General features: G+C 32.2%; 1 protein-coding gene across 3 annotated transcripts in view; it reads left to right on the plus strand.

The window, feature by feature from the left end:
* The window catches only part of pde4ba (phosphodiesterase 4B, cAMP-specific a), a 586,891-nt gene that overhangs the window by 410,242 nt on the left and 160,048 nt on the right, over window positions 1-16,601 (plus strand). For all 3 annotated transcript variants that reach the window (XM_030131421.1, XM_030131422.1, XM_030131423.1), the window contains one exon: window positions 7,778-7,830. In XM_030131421.1, the coding sequence (XP_029987281.1) occupies window positions 7,778-7,830 (53 nt within the window). The remainder of the gene's footprint in view (window positions 1-7,777; window positions 7,831-16,601) is intronic.

Consider the following 16,601-nt stretch of genomic DNA (forward strand, 5'->3'; position numbering starts at 1 on the left):
ATCAAGCAAATGAACAAACCAACAACAGTGACAACATCAGAGCAACTAAACAATATAGGTTGATTAGGGGCGATAAGGAAAAGGGGGAGGGGTAGAGTGAATGAATGCAGGAAAGGGAGAGGGGGGTTGAGAGGGAAAATAATAATTATTATAATAATGATAATGATAATAACAACAACACAACAATATATAGTAATAATAATATTAACAGTCTAATTTGCTAGTATTACTGTTCAGTGCATTATCATTCAGTTCACACAGTTGAGCACTAGGTGGAGGTGTTGATCTTCAAATGTTATGAAGCGTGACGTCGGCCACTGCAGCTGCTTCCATCCCTCACAGCTGAGCAGTTCAACCTAAAGCTGCCCTGCAAACACAACACATCATCAGTGTGTCCACACAGACAAACGCTCAGAGGTAACGCAGTGACGTTAAGGACGGCGCTGTTTGGATTCCACAGCTGGAGCTCGTCGTTACAACTGAAAATAGAATCGTTGTCTGAATACATCATTGGTCGTTTACCTCTTGAGAAATTAAAAAATAGTTTCCCTCGCTGCGTCAATTACAAAGCTCTAGAAGGAATTTCTTTGTTGTGGTGAAACATAGACACACACTCCTACTGCTCCTCACATGGATGAGATGACCTGTTGGTCTGCATTTAACCCTTTCATGCATGAATTATGAGAGCCTTTGTCAAGATTTTTTATCTGGGTGTTTTTATTCCTCTTTAGGCATGAAAATAACAATGCAATTGAATGTCTTTTAATGAACCTTTTTTTTTTGGGAGTTACATAAATGCCCATTAAGCTGGACACATTTGTTTAATTTTTGAAGCAAAGAAACACAAATCTAAATTGCAATATCAGAAAGTGATAAACTGTGAGAAAACAATTAAAAATAAAAACATTTTTTGTAGCTAATCTGATGTTTTCTCACATTTTAACATATTCTAATACTAGTTCTTAATTCATGGAGATAATATAAAAAAAAATTGTTGAAGAAAACTGTTAATTACATTCTAAAAACAATTAGCAATTTATTTCCACTCAAACATGTCACTGCAGATCAGGTTTATCAAGAACATAAAGTTACAGTAATGGTATGAATGTCTGTGTATTATGGGATGGCGCTGTGTTGCCTGATATGGAACTAAAACAACAAAACCCAGGAATATACAAGAGAACAGCTGTAGAATAACTGTCCACTGGAGTGACCAATACGCATGAAAGGGTTAAAGTCCACGGTCCACTACGTCAGAGGTCACTGTAGCGGAATCTCAAACACAGAAAAAACTGTGACTTTACCTCTTAAATCCTCTGATCCACTCAATATATGAATATTACCGTACTAATAGTCATTTTTGGTTTACAGATTAAAGTGTAATGTTTTGCATAAGTACACAACACATACAACCCTGTTAAACTGTGTTATAGAGAGAGAAGCACTTTAATTTCTACATTTGTTCACTCCTGTTACCTTCAGTTTATTCCAGTATAACAACTATAGAACTACCACATATTAAAGTGTAGTTTGTAGCTTAATTTGTGATGACATATAACAGTACACAACACATACAACTCTGTTACGCAGCATCTAGCAGTTTCATTGTATACATCTCTTACTCATATTACCCTCATTTCAGTAGAATCTGGTTTACTAAAAATTTTTGACATTGTATATTTAAAAAACAATGGAATTTATGTTTCGCGTTAAAAGTAAAAACCTTCCTTTTGTATTCAGAAAATTTTTAAGTTAAGAGAAGGACATTATAATTTAAGAGGGATGTTTGTGTTTGACAAATGTAAAGTAAGAACAAACGTTAAATATCACAGTGTTTCAGTTATTGGTGTCAAGCTATGGAACGAACTGAAGGATGAAGTGAAATTGTGTAGCTCACTGTTGAGTTTCAGAAAGAATTTAATTTGTCAAATTATGGAGGGCTATGAAAATAATATGATTACAAAATGACTTATAACACTGAATGTAGTATAATTTGTGTTTAAGTATTTATCTGCTGCAACTTCAGGTGTGGACTAAGGATGTGAATAGGAGAAGCAGAAATAAACCTCCGGCTTCAGCTTCTTCCTTTTTCAGTTACAAAATGTGTTAATTTTATGTTTGTTTGTTTTTTAAATATGTATGTGTTTTGTTTTGTTGTTGTTGTTGTTTTTTTTTAATATGTATGTGTTTTGTATTTTGTATTTAACTGAAATAAACATTCATTCATTCATTCATAATAATTAATAATATTCCTACTATGGTATTGTATGTTTTACATGAAAAAGCGTATTTTCGATCTTAGTTTTTGACATTTAATGTGCGCTACTCATACAACCCTGTTAAACTGTTATGTAGTGAGAACCACTTTATTTGTGTACATTTGTTCACTCCTGTTACCCTCAGTTTATTCCAATATAACTACTGTGTTAATATTTATATCGCATATTAAAGTGTAGTTTTTAGCTTAATTTGTGCACTGCAAAAAGTGATTTTCAAAAAAGGGAAATTTAGATATTTTGGGGATATTATTATTATTATTTATTTATTTTTTTTAAGTGCTGATAGAAAAAATATCTTGGTAGTACAAGAATGTCAACATTGTTTTTATTAGAACATATATCTTCCCTTTTCTAGGTCAGAATGTTATGTAAATAAATAAATAAATAAATAACATTAAATATAATAAAAATAATATATGTAGTTTGATATATCAACATATAAAAGTGCACAACACATACAACCCTGTTAAACTGTGTTATATAGAGAGAAGCACTTTATTTGTATACATTTGTTCACTCCTGTTACCCTCAGTTTATTCCAATATAACAACTATAGAACTATCACATATTAAAGTGTAGTTTGTAGCTTAATTTGTGCACTGCAAAAAGTGATTTTCAAAAAAGAGAAATTTAGTTGTTTTGGGGATATTATTTTGTTTTTTTTAAGTGCTGATAGAAAAAATATCTTGGTAGTGCAAGACTGTCAACGTTGTTTTTATTAGAACATATATCTTCCCTTTCCTAGGCCAGAATTTTACATAAATAAATAAATAAATATTAAATGTAATAAAATTATATACGTACTTTGGTATATCAACATATAAAAGTACACAACACTTACAACCCTGTTAAACTGTGTTATATAGAGAGAAGCACTTTAATTGTGTACATTTGTTCACTCCTGTTACTCTCAGTTTATTCCAATATAACAACTATATAACTATCACATACTAAACTGCAAAAAGGGATTTTCAAGAAAGGGAAATTTACTAATTTGGGAAATTTTAATTTTTTTTTTTGTTTTTTTCTAGTTTTAAGCACTGATAGAAAATATCTTGGCAGTGCAAGAATGTCAACCTTGTTTTTAGAACATATACAGTCACAGAAAATATTATTAGACCATCAAAAGTCATCAAAAACAATGGTTATGCAATCAAGTACTAACTCCTGTGTGCATCATGTGACTAAAACAGACAGAAAAGAAAACATGGAATGAATAAAAGCACTGTTTTTGTCAGTACAATGCCATAGATATTGATGGAAGAACTGAAGTGATTTTGGTTTTTATCAAGAAAACATGGAAAATGGATAGATATCAGCTCTGAAATTAAACTACTATGAGCTATTTTTGTTGTTATCATTATATTTGTCCAAACAAATGGACCTTTAGTTGTACCAGGCATTAAAATGAACAAGAAACTGAAGAAAACAAAGGTGGTCAAATAAGTTTTTCCATAACTATATCTTCCCATTTCTAGGTCAGAATGTGCAGCTTATTTTCAGTACAAATGATAATAATGTGCAACATGAACAACTAATACTTTGCCACATATGCAACCAGTGTTTGTTTTTTTTTAAGCAATAATCTTTCTTGATTTAAGTGCAATATATATATTTTTTTTTTCTACATTCAAAGACGCAGTGTCAAAGCAATGTCAAACAAATATCTTTATTGATCAGCATCACAAAGATTTGTGATGTTCCAACACAATTCATGATATATCGACATATACAAGTACACAACACATACAATCCTGTTAAACTATGTTACAGAGAGCGAAGCACAATTGTGTATATTTGTTCACTCCTTTTACCCTCAATTTATTCCAATGTAACAACTATATATAACTATCACATATTAAAGTGTAGTTTGTAGCTGCATTTGTGATCAATTTCAATTTGCAATTTTCATTGTTTATTTCGGGCATTTATAGAATACAAACAAATTCACACAAAAAAAAAAAGAAAAAAAAAAAGATGACATATTAAAGTACACAAACACATACAACTCTGTTCTGTAGCAAGTAAGTTTTGTTGTATACATTTTGGACTCCTGTTATCCTCACTTCATTAATAATTAGTAATATTCCTACTACAGTATTGTATGTTTTACATAAAAAAGTGTATTTCGGATATTAATTTTGGATATTTAATGTGCACTACTCATACAACCCTGTTAAACGATGTTATAAAGCAAATAGTTCTGTCGTATATATTTTTCACTCCTGTTATCTTCAAATATTACTACTATTTTAATATTTGACTGATAAATTAAACTGTTCTTTGTTGCTTATGTTGTGAAAACATCTAATAGTGCACATCAAATACAACTCTGTCACACTGTTATACAGCAAGTAGTACTCTTATTGTACCTGTAATCCTCAGTTTATTCCAATACTACAGCTATGTTAATATTTATATCACATATGAAAGTGTAGTTTGTCACTTAATTTACAGTGATGGTATGAATTACAGTGTATGGCCCAGGTGTCAAACATGCGGCCCGGGGTCCAAAACTGGCCCGCCAAAGGTTCCAGTCTGGCCCGCAGGATGAATTTACAAAGTGCAAAATGCAAAAATTACCCTGAAGATATTAACAGTCAAGGGCATCAAACTCAAAAATAATAGTATAATAACCTACAAATAATGACTCCAAATGTTCTTCTTGGTTTAATGTGAGAAAAATAATATGATATTATGCCTCTAAATAATGGCAACACCAATTTTTTCTCTTTGATTTATTGCAAAGAACATTAAATTCTGATATTCTTTAACAATAAAATGTCAATAACCTGAACAAATATGAACAACCTGGAATGTCTAAAGAAAAATAAGTGCAATTTTAACAATAATCTGCCTGTTTTGCACCGTGGTAGATCTGATCTGTAATGCACATGTATAAATCATAAGTTGAGGCATAATATTGATAAAATTGTACTTATTTTTCTTCAGAAATTTCAGTTTTTTTCCAGTTATTCACATCTTTTTTGTTTTGGATAGAAACAGTTTGATCATTTAATGTTATTTTTTGCTCTAAAAAATTTGGAGCTGTCATTATTTATAGGCTATTATGCTATTATTTGACTGGTCCGGCCCACTGGAGGTCAAATTGGGCTGAATATGGCCCCTGAAAGAAAATGAGTTTGACACCCCTGGTATATGGGATGATGCATAAGTGTCCACTGTGTTGGATGATATGGAACTAAAACAACAAAATCCATCATTATACAAGAGAACACCTTTGAACAGCTGTCCACTGTAGTGACCACTACGCATGAAAGGGTTAAAGTTTATATTATTCCTTATTTTTAACATTTGAACATTCACAACACAAAAAAACCTATATAACTATTAAATATCATGTTGCATTGTCGATATATACATTTTTTCGACCCCTGTTACCCTCAGTTTGTTCAATTATTTCGTTTTATTAGCAAGAAAAGTGAAAAAAACACAGTTGTTTCCAGAGTCGGGGTTATTTCATGTCAGTACAGTCTGCGTTTTTGCAAGAACAGAGTCCAGAATCACAGTCTAATCAAAGCAACACTATTCTTCAAAGCTGTCACAATCACACCCCTCCAGCAGAGGTGAGAATGCAGATGCAGATACTTTACAAGTATGAATGTAGGACATCTTTCCCTCTGTTGTTCATTGTAAAGGTTTATATGGGTATTTGTGTGTCTTTCCAAAGATGCTAAGTGTTCCGCGCTGTTCCTCAGGCTATATTAACACTCCTTTTGCTGCATTGAGTATCTTAAGCCTGTCTGACCTACATTCAGCTCTGACACCTACAGAGAAGAAAAGAGACACTCGCAGGCATAGACAAGTGTTTTAATGGACTCACACATTGCAAATATTTCTCCGCAGATGTTCAATAAAAGCCTGAAAGGAAATTTATCAATAAACTGTCTCTTACTGCTGCAGCATCAGAGCATAACCCTGAACAAGCCTTTGTTCGTATACGACGTCCCCATTTCAGTCATTTTTCTTATTCTTAGTGACCTATATATGTTGTCAATCATCACACACTGGAAAAAATCGAAATCTTACCAAGTGTGTTTTTCTCATTTCTAGTCCAAATATCTCATCGCACTTAAAATAAGACATAATCACCTAAAGAGTAACTTTTCAGTGAGATATAAGAACTGATGTTTAGACAATAGATCTTGAAAGTCTTATTTCAAGAAATCTTATCTAGATAATTTTCACTTTTTCCATTGGCAGATTTTTTGTTGTTGCTTGATTTAAGCAAAAAAAAAATTCTTGATTTAAGCAAAAAAATAAAAAATAAAAAATTGAATAATAATAATAATAGTAATAATAATATTCATCTCATAATAATCTCACACGGAGCCACTTTTTCTAAATTCTTATGTGATGAAATTTTATGATCTCTTTTATTATAAAATAATGCAAATTATGTTCAGAGCAAAATCAAAAATGGTTCCTGACCCAGTACAGAGGTTCTTTTCAATTCAGGACATTCCATATAATCTCAGAGGTGTTTGCAAATTTACTGTACAAAAAGCTAAAAAAGGTATGAAAAGGAGATGTGTGTCCATTATTGGAGTTAAATTTTGGAATGATGCCAACATAAATTTAAAAACATGTAATTCTTTTTTGGTTTTTAAGAAAATGGTTTGTAAAGCTATTTTTGAAGCTTATAAATGCGATTAATTATCTTTTGTTGTTGTTTCTTTGGAGGTTGGTAGCCTAAAAAGTTGCAACATAGGATAGGCTTTGATAAGCACTTTGCTTCTGTCTATACCTTATCAGTCATTATTCAACACATTATTCAACACATGATTCTTGATTTTGTGTTTCTGTGATTCTTTTCTTTCTTTTGCGTGAAATGTCAATACTGTGTACAATATTTGGTGTTATCATGACTGAATAAACTACTATAAACTACTATAATAATAATAATAATAATAATAATAATAATAATAATAATAATAATAATAATTATTATTATTATTATTATTATTATTATTATTATTATTATTATTATTATTAATAATAATAATAATAATAAACTCCTAAGACCCAGCGATGCCTTTTCTGTCCACATTTGTGGACAAGAGTTTCACAAATTTATACAAAAAAAAAAAAAGAATAGAAAACTGTCCACCACAAAGGACATTCCATAAAAATTTTAAAAACTGCATCTGAAAAAACTGTTGCATCATGATGTTTCCAATATAGGCACTTATTTAATAAAAAACCAAAAAAAACTTGTACTTTGCTGACATTTCCTGGGTCTTAGGAGATTATTATTATTATTATTATTATTATTATTATTATTATTATTATTATTATTATTATTATTATTATTATTATTATTTTCTCACTCTAACTCCTAACCCTCCAGTTTATTAAGAACATTCATAATCAACATATTTGGAGATGAGTAACCATATGACTATTAACTGTAGTTCTATGACTGATTTTTTTTTTTAATAACATTTTTTCATTTCTTTCTCTTTCTGTTTTTGCAGGAGGTCCCCAGCAGCTGCAACTCAACCTCCGATCACCAGAGTTTGTCTCCCAGGTAAGAACCTCAGTGGAATCTCCTCGTATCTAACGTATCTGACTTTTCTGACGCCGCTTGAAGAACCTGTTCCTTCTAAAAACCTGGTTTATATCTGGCGAAAACACTGTGCTTTCTTAACATTTTCCCTCGCCCTCATTATTCTTTTCCTCCTCATGCCCTTTCTTCTCTCAGTCACGTCCTTTTCACATGAATTTGCGTACGTGATGACTTTCACTTTTTTTTGCCATCTGTCTCCAGCGCCGACATTGTAATCCAGACGATTTTGTCGTCAAGATCATTAACTCTGTGCAAACACAATTCAACAAGTAGCTTAGAAAAAAACACACACAGACGCACACAAGTCTGTGGAAGCCACTCACACTAAGATAACAGCGAAGATGTCAAACCTCCCTTTTCTTCTTTCACCACATTTGATTTTAAGCAGCTGTTTGTGTGTTTTACTAGATGTGTGTGTGTGTGTGTGTGTGCATGTACATGTCTACACCAGTAAGAGGCAGTGTGTGAGTACGTGTTCGCAGGCACAGTTTGTGAGAGCTGTGGCCAATATGTGAACATGTGTTTACTTGATGGATATTTTATTTGTTTGCATAGTTGGATAATGGAAGCTGTGTGTGCCCAGTTTCTTAGCGAAGGTCATTTATTTGCTCTGCTGTGATTTTCTTCAGAATCGGAGACATAGTCGTGAAAAAAATCATTAGACTACACTTATTTTCTTCAATTTCTTGCACATTTTCACTTCATTAATAACACTGGTCAACAACAAATTTATTGTTTAAGTTTTTTGAGCTGATTTAGGATCATTTTGGTGTGCTGAATCCAAAAATCACATTAATTTTGCTCAATCAGGTCAACTTTCTGAACTATGCTACATATTGGCTTTTGAACATTTTTGCTTACATTTATGGGCATTTTCACATCATATGATACAAAATTCTTTCATATTTCTTGCAATAAACGAGTTCTGAAGATTTTACTTTTGCCGATTTATGATTAATGTTTTTTTTAATATTACAGGTGAATGAAATGGCTTCGACTAGAAGATCTTGCAAAAATAAGCCTGACGTATTCTGCTACATCTGCGGTGAATACACCATTGTACCTAACAGGAATCCTGTTAGAAAATGATTTTTTTTCCCTTAAAACCTATTTTGGGTGAGAACTATATAAAAAAAATCAGCTGATAAAGTCACAAAAATGTAATCAATTTTGTGAGAAGATCAAATTTTTCAAAATCAAATTAGCAAAAAAACCTGACCTGATTGAGGAAAACAGATGTCATTTTTGGATTTAGCGGTGCAAAATGGTCCTAATTCAGTTGAAAAAACCTAGACAACTTGCAAAAAACATTTTTTGTAACCCAGTGTAATATTCCTACTAAAGTATAGTATGCTGTATGTTAAAAGTGTATTTTGGATCATATTTTTTACATTTAATGTGCTCTACTCATACAACCCTGTTAAACTGTGTTATATAGCAAGCACAGTCGCGGAAAAAAATATTAGACCACCCATTGTTTTCTGCAATTTCTTGTTCATTTTAATGCCTGGTACAACTAAAAGTACATTTGTTTGGACAAATATAACACTGGATTACAAAAAAATGTTTTTTGCAAGTTGTCTAGGTTTTTTCAACTGAATTAGGACCATTTTGCACCGCTAAATCCAAAAATGACATCTGTTTTTCTCAATCAGGTCAGGTTTTTTTGACTTGATTCCTGTTAGGTACAATGGTGTATTCAGCGCAGATGTAGCAGAATACGTCAGGCTTATTTTTGCAAGATCTTCTAGTCGAAGCCATTTCATTCACCTGTAATATTAAAAAAAACATTAATCATAAATTGGCAAAAGTAAAATCTTCAGAACTCGTTTATTGCAAGAAATATGAAAGAATTTTGTATCATATGATGTGAAAATGCCCATAAATGTAAGCAAAAATGTTCAAAAGCCAATATGTAGCATAGTTCAGAAAGTTGACCAGATTGAGCAAAATGAATGTGATTTTTGGATTCAGCACACCAAAATGATCCTAAATCAGCTCAAAAAACTTCAACAATAAATTTGTTGTTGACCAGTGTAATGATAACAATAAAAATATCTCATAGTAGTTTAATTTCAGAGCTGATATCTATCCATTTTCCATGTTTGTTTGTTTTTTTTGATAATAACCAAAATCACTTCAGTTCTTCCATCAATATCTATGGCATTGTACCGACAAAAACAGTGCTTTTAGGCATTCCATGTTTTCTTTTCTGTCTGTTTTAGTCACATGATACACACAGGAGTTTGGACAAATATAATGATAATAACAAAAACATTGGTTGCATATGTGGCAATGCATTGGTTGCTCATGTTGCACATTATTAGAGTTCATTTCTAGATCATTTGTACCGAAAATAAGCTGCAAATTCTGACCTAGAAATGGGAAGATACAATCACGGAAAAAAATTATTAGACCACCCCTTGTTTTCTTCAATTTCTTGTTCATTTTAATGCCTGGTACAACTAAAGGTACATTTATTTGGACAAATACAGGGGTTGGACAAAATAATGGAAACACCTTCTATGATGCCACAATGTCAGGTGTTTCCATTATTTTGTCCAATCCCTGTATAATGATAACAATAAAAATAGCTCATAGTAGTTTAATTTCAGAGCTGATATCTATCCATTTTCCATGTTTTTTTTTTATAATAACCAAAATCACTTCAGTTCTTCCATCAATATCTATGGCATTGTACTGACAAAAACAGTGCTTTTAGGCATTCCATGTTTTCTTTTCTGTCTGTTTTAGTCACATGATACACACAGGAGGTAGGACTGGATTGCATAACCTTTGTTTTTGATGACTTTTGATGGTCTAATAATTTTTTCTGAAACTGTTTAAACTAAGAAATACAAAAAGGACTCTAATAGATAACATATGTATGAATGGTAACATTGAAAATATTTTGTCATCTTTTCCAATAAAAACAAAATGAACAAAAACAAAGGAAAATACTGTTAAGTCAGACAAAGCTAACCATTAATAAAGTGATTTTTAATAAAAAAAAAGTGAAGGGACATTTGTTTGGACAAATATAATGATGACAACAAAAATAGCTCATAGTAGTTTAATTTCAGAGCTGATATCTATCCATTTAACATGTTTTTTTGATAATAACCAAAATCACTTCAGTTCTTCCATCAATATCTATGGCATTGTACTGACAAAAACAGTGCTTTTAGGCATTCCATGTTTTCTTTTCTGTCTGTTTTAGTCACATGATACACACAGGAGTTAGTACTTGATTGCATAACCATTGTTTTTGATGACTTTTGATGGTCTAATAATATTTTCCTTGACTGTAAATATGTAGTTTAGGAGGTTACAGTATAGTCATATATACATGTTACCGAAGCCGCATTATTCTGCAATACGTCAGTGTGTTTGCAATTCAGGTCCCGACAAGACATTTCTGTGACCACGTACAACACATTTCCATTTCTCATCTAATTTCAATGAGTCACTTTTATAAGCAGGTGTGTGACCTATATGTGGGGAAAAAAAATTTCTTCTTAAGCTCAAACCTCAAACCTTCTCCTGCCTTCTAAGAACACTATATACGCAGAAGCAATTACAGGTCATCTCTGAATATACACATGCTGACCCTAAAAACAACCAAAAAATACTTATTGACCTACAGTATGTAGTGAAATAAACACAGACCTTCATGTGTTCTCATTTACAATAATCAGATTTATGGAACACTGATAGAGGAAAATGCAGACTCTGTGAAATAGCTACTATGGTGTGTTGCAGAAATTAAAGCATGGATGTTATTAAATTTCTTACACCTGAGTGATAAAAAGACTGAGGTCATATACTAGTGATGCCTCCAAAGTCGATACTGATCTGGGTCCTTTGCATCAATATTTGACACTAACACCAGTAAACCTGAATGTAAGGCCAGACAGTGATGTCAACCCATAAGGACCCAGTGCTACTTTTGTGTCAGTTCCCAAATGAATTTTTCTCTATATTTAACCTTTAATTGATTTATCAGCATTTATTATTACATTATTCTCTGTATTTTGCATTTTTTCAATGAAAATCTGATATTTTCCCATATTTCATTTACTGATCATGTAGATGTTCAGAAAAACTCAGATTAAAGTTGATTGTCATAATATCAGGATTTTTTCCACAAAATATAGCATTAACTGAACATAAACCAAGTATCTCCATCCACTGTCATTGATCCAACTCCATGGGTTTTACTGTTGAATCCATGTTGTAGAAGATGATAGTGTTTCCACGGTAACTATGGAGCCTCTGAATGAAGTTTTTTTTTTTTTTTACTGATTTATTTCAATTATGGAAATGGTACAAGCTTCCTGATTGCTACTAACACTGGTTTACAAGGATAATGTTTCCAGAATAAAAGAAATGAAATTTTACCACGTGAGAGTCACTGATAAAGAAAAATCAAGTCAAAAATGCTGGTTGGCTGAACTTTCCAAGATACAGCCTTGGGTCAAAATGTGAAATTCAAGAATTAACGAGAGAATGGGTTTGACTCAAAAGGAATATTTGTGTCAGAGCTACAAGATCTACTTCAAAACACTGTCTGCACATTAGAATACATTCACTTTACAGGTTCTATTTAGTGGAAGATTTGTCAAACTATTATATAAATGTACATAAACCAATATATATGTGTAATAACACTTAATCATATACCTTGAAAACATCAGCAAACCGCCACTTTTGTCATTTATTTTCCAATTAATCTTATTAAAATATGTAACATTTAGCACATTTAATCTCTGAAGCAAATCGTGTCTAAAAAATTGTAGACCAGTGTAATTGACTTCTTTGCAAAACATAATATAGAAATGAAAATTCAAGGAAGCAAAAAATAACAAGAAAAAGAAAAGAGTCATATTTGCAAAGGAGTGAGAAGAAGCATAGCTTATTAGCTCTCACCCCTTTGTCTAAACCAGCTATATATATATATATATATATATATATATATATATATATATACACACACACACACACACACACACACACACACATCCTCATATGCAATCATATACATATATATATATATATATATATATATATATATATATATATATATATACAATCATTTACATACACTTACACTTACATATACGTATACATACATACACATACATACATATACACACATATACATACACTTACATATACAAGATGACAAACTGTATTTTCCACCAATTATTTGTGTTAATAGGATTAGTGGATCAGCAGGTATTGAACCGTTTACATCAGTAGACGGTTGTGGTGTCCAGGGGCTGTTTGGGTCTTTATGGGTTAAACCTGATGCACAGATTAAATCAGTGTTGAAGTCCAGCTTTTTTCAACTGAGACAGCTGGATAAAGTTGGATCATTTCTTCCTCTGTATCATTTTGAGATTTTTAACCATGCTTTTATCACATTACTGTCAGACTACTGGAACGCACTTTATGTCGGGCTTAGTCAGACGTCACTCGCTCGATTGCAGCTGGTTCAAAACGCAGCTGTTCGACTTTTAACTGGTGCCAAAGAAATGGGACCATATCGACCCAATTTGAGCATCAATTCCCTGGCTCCCAATTCGTTTCCGAATTGATTTTAACATTTATTTATTTGTTTTTAACCCATAAAGACCCAGTGCTACTTTAGTGACTGTTCCCAGTTGAATGTTTCTCTCTATTTACCCTTTATTTACCCTTTCTTAAGTGATTTATCACCATTTGTTATAACATTATCCTCTGTATTCACATTTGTTTCAGTGAACATCGTGTATTTTCCTATAGTTAATTTACTGATCATGTAGATGTTGGTTAAAGCTAACAGTAAACTCTAAGGTTGTTTGATTAGAAACAGAGAAAACTGAAGAAAAAGTTACTTTTTTTTGGCAAAAATATCAATAACTGAATGTAAAATCCACTGTCATAGATCCAACTCCATGGGTTTTACTGGTGAATCAATGCTGTAGAAGATGACGGTGTTTCCATGGTAACTACAGAGCTTCTGAACATCCAAATGGGTCATATCTGATGACCATGAACAGATGACAAACTGTATTTTACACCAATTATTTACATGTAATAACTTATGGAGAAGTAAGATCTCAGTTTAATGTATATCAGATGTACGCATTTATTGAAATAAAACAACAGGCTGACATTCACACACTCAGAAAACACAGTGGCCAACATGTGCTCACACGATAAAAGTAGAGACACATGAGTAATAATGAAACTGAAAAAAACTGAGTTAACCATCACATCACCAACATGTATTGACATCAAAGTTGAACCAATAAAAACGAAACCTCTGCTACTTGGCAAACAGCTTTTGTGAAACACAAAAACAAGTCTGTATTTTTGTATCGGCGCTCACATCATATTTAGTCATTTTCTGCTAAAATACCTACGGAGTTTGCTTCTTTTCTTTAAAAGTGACTCCCACGCTGGGTTTTCTCCTCTTTTGTGTATGGAAATAAAGGTTCTTCAGATGAACTTGTGTGCAGGGACTGACTGTAAATATAAAAAAAAAAAAATCTGCTTTTTAAATCTAGTATCCCAAAAAATCTAGGAAGGTAATTCTGTGAGGTTATTATGTCAAAATAGAGAAAAACTAAAGTAAAAGTGAGTTTTTCAGTAACATATATCAGTGTCTAAAACCACTGTCATTTATCAAACTACATGGGTTTTATTATTGAATCAGTTTTGTAGAAGATGACGGTGTTTCCACGTTCATGACGAAGCCTCTGAACGTCCGAATAGGTCATATCTGATGACACTGAAAAGATGAAAAACTGCATTTTATTTGAATTATTTACATATATTGATAGAATTAGTGGTTGAAAAGTTATAAAACATTTTGGATCAGTAGATGCTTCTGGTCTCTGGTGGCTTTGAGGGTTGCATGAATAACAAAACACGAAGAAATTCAACAAAACTGTCTAAAAATATATCTAAATTAAGTTTGTATACATGTATGGAAATAAAGGTCCCTTAAACGAACTTGTGTGCAGTGACTGGCTGTAAATATAACATTTTTTTCTGTTTTTTTTTTTTTTTTTTTTAATCTATCATCCCAAAAAATCTAGGTAGATAATTCTGTGAGGTTATTATATCAAAACAGAGAAAAACTGAAGTAAAATTGAGTTTTCAGCAAAATATATCAGTGTCTAAAACCTCTGTCGTTTATCAAACTACATGGGTTTTATTATTGAATCAGTTCTGTAGAAGATGACGGTGTTTCCACGGTAACTACTCTCAACGAAACCTCTGAAGGTCCAAATGGGTCATATCTGATGACACTGAAAAGATGAAAAACTGCTTTTTACTTGAATTATTTTTATGTATTGATAGGAATTGTGGTTGAAAAATTATTAAACATGTTGGATCAGTAGATGCTTCTGATCACCAGTGGCTTTGAGGGTTACATTAATAAGAAAACACAAACAAATTCTACAAAAACTGTCTAAAAATATATCTAAATTAAGTTTGTGTACATCTATGGAAATAAAAGTCCCTTAAACAAACTTGTGTGCAGTGACTGGCTGTAAATATAACATTTTTTTTTCTGTTTCTTTTTTTTTTTTTTTAATCATCCCAAAAAATCTAGGAAGATGATTCTGTGAGGTTATTATATCAAAACAGAGAAAAACTAAAGTAAAAGTGAGTTTTCAGCAAAATATATAAGTGTCTAAAACCTCTGTCATTTATCAAACTACACATGTTTCCACGTTCACTTCCAAATGGGTCATATCTGATGACACTGAAAACATGAGAAACTGCATTTTACTGGAATTATTTACATGTATTGATAGGATTAATGGTTGAAAAGTTTAAAAACATGTCGGATCAGTAGATGATTTGCCCACCGATGACTTTGAAGGTTACACTGATAAGAAAGCACAAAAAAAATTCTACAAAAACTGTCTAAAAATATATATAAATTAAGTTTGTTTACATGTATGGAAATAAAGGTCCCTTAAATGAACTTGTGTGTAGTGACAGACTGTAAATATAATGATTTATTTTCTTATTTTTATTTATTTTTTACATATAATCCCAAAAAATCTATGAAGATAATTCTGTAAAGTTCTTGTGTTTGATATACACGAACGATTTTGTACTTGTCTGCTTGTGTTATTGCTGAATGCACGGTTTCACGCTTCAACAATGTGAAATAAGTTGTGTATCATCTGTGTTTGTGCTGAATATGTGCAGATACGTTGCGGTAAAGGCCTGTGAATGATCAGCGTTTTTAAAGTATGTTGTTATTTAATTTTGTAATTTTGCTCTGATAAGTTGTGTGACTTGGATGATGGTAAATGTATCAGTGTGAGTAAGCCTGTGTTTGTGTGTGTGTGTGTGCGTGTGTGTGTGTGTGTGTGTGTGTGTGTGTGTGTGTGTGTGTGTGTGTGTGTGTGTGGTGGGGAGGTGTTCCTGTGGCTCTGATTGACGTCAGCATGCCTGTATGTGGCTTCTGTTGACTTCCTGTCATAGCAGATGGGCTAAGTTTTTACTTCCTCCTTCAGAGCCACAGCTCATCAGGTGCTCTGAGTTGTATGTTTGTGTGTGAGTGTGTGTCACAGAGTTTGTGAAATGTATGTGTGTATCTGGTAAACCAGCGTCATAATGTGAAAAAGTGACCTTTACATGTTAGAGCAAACAAGGTTATCAGATACACTGGAGGTTAAAATCAACTTCATCAAACTACAGGGGCCTTGAGACATGAAGAC

The sequence above is a fragment of the Sphaeramia orbicularis genome, chromosome 4, assembly GCF_902148855.1.
Source record: "Sphaeramia orbicularis chromosome 4, fSphaOr1.1, whole genome shotgun sequence".
Classification (NCBI taxonomy): Eukaryota; Metazoa; Chordata; class Actinopteri; order Kurtiformes; family Apogonidae; genus Sphaeramia; species Sphaeramia orbicularis.